Source organism: Corvus brachyrhynchos, unplaced genomic scaffold, assembly GCF_000691975.1.
Source record: "Corvus brachyrhynchos isolate BGI_N302 unplaced genomic scaffold, ASM69197v1 scaffold130, whole genome shotgun sequence".
Lineage (NCBI taxonomy): Eukaryota > Metazoa > Chordata > Aves > Passeriformes > Corvidae > Corvus > Corvus brachyrhynchos.
This window is the reverse complement of record NW_008236193.1, coordinates 974144-974901: the sequence shown is the minus strand read 5'-3', so window position 1 is coordinate 974901 and position 758 is coordinate 974144. Positions and strand designations below refer to the sequence as shown.

At 58.3% G+C, this 758-nt stretch overlaps 1 protein-coding gene across 1 annotated transcript in view; it reads left to right on the top strand.

The window, feature by feature from the left end:
- Nucleotides 1–469, top strand: part of SMIM24 (small integral membrane protein 24) — a 7805-nt gene extending 7336 nt beyond the window's left edge. Inside the window, exon 4 of the mRNA XM_017738996.1 lies at nt 226–469. Coding sequence (XP_017594485.1) covers nt 226–469 — 244 coding nt within the window. The remainder of the gene's footprint in view (nt 1–225) is intronic.
- Nucleotides 470–758: the final 289 nt, after the last annotated feature.

The window sequence follows — 758 nt, the reverse complement described above, 5'->3', positions numbered from 1 at the left end:
GCAGTTTTTTTTTTTTTTTTTTTTTTTTTTTTGTCTTTTTGTCTTTTTTTTCATGTGTTTCTTTTCTCAGATGTTTAAAAAAAAAACAGGTTTCCCTCTCCGCCAAGCGCTTTTTTTGTTGTTGTTCTTTTTTCCTTTTTTTCTTTTTTTTTTTTTTTTGGTGGGTTTTCTCCTTTTCTTGTCCTTTTTGATTATTTTTCTGTCTCCCGGGATTTCCTGCGTCAGCCCTTTCCCTGGTGCCTCGTTGCTGGGTGCCGGGGGAGGGGGCCAGGCGGGTGGCGACGGTGGCCTCGGTGGCATCCCCGGCTCCTGGACATCCCACGGTGGTTTCTCTCCATCACCACCCTTCGGGTGTCCTCTGGGCCGGAGATCCTTTGGGGACCAGTCTCCTCATCTCGCTGGGGACAGCGGGACCTTCGTCCTCTTCCTCCTCCTCGCCTCGGCCGTCGAGGGGGTCCCTCTGCTCTAAGGCACTGCCACGTCCCTGCGTCCCCTTCCTGGCCACGCTGTCACCGCACGGGACGGGGATGGCCGAGCGCTTTCTCCCGCGCTGCCCCCGGCCGGGGGCTCCTCCGGGGAGACCAGTCTCCTCATCTCGCTGGGGACAGCGGGACCTTCGTCCTCTTCCTCCTCCTCGCCTCGGCCGTCGAGGGGGTCCCTCTGCTCTAAGGCACTGCCACGTCCCTGCGTCCCCTTCCTGGCCACGCTGTCACCGCACGGGACGGGGATGGCCGAGCGCTTTCTCCCGCGCTGCCCCC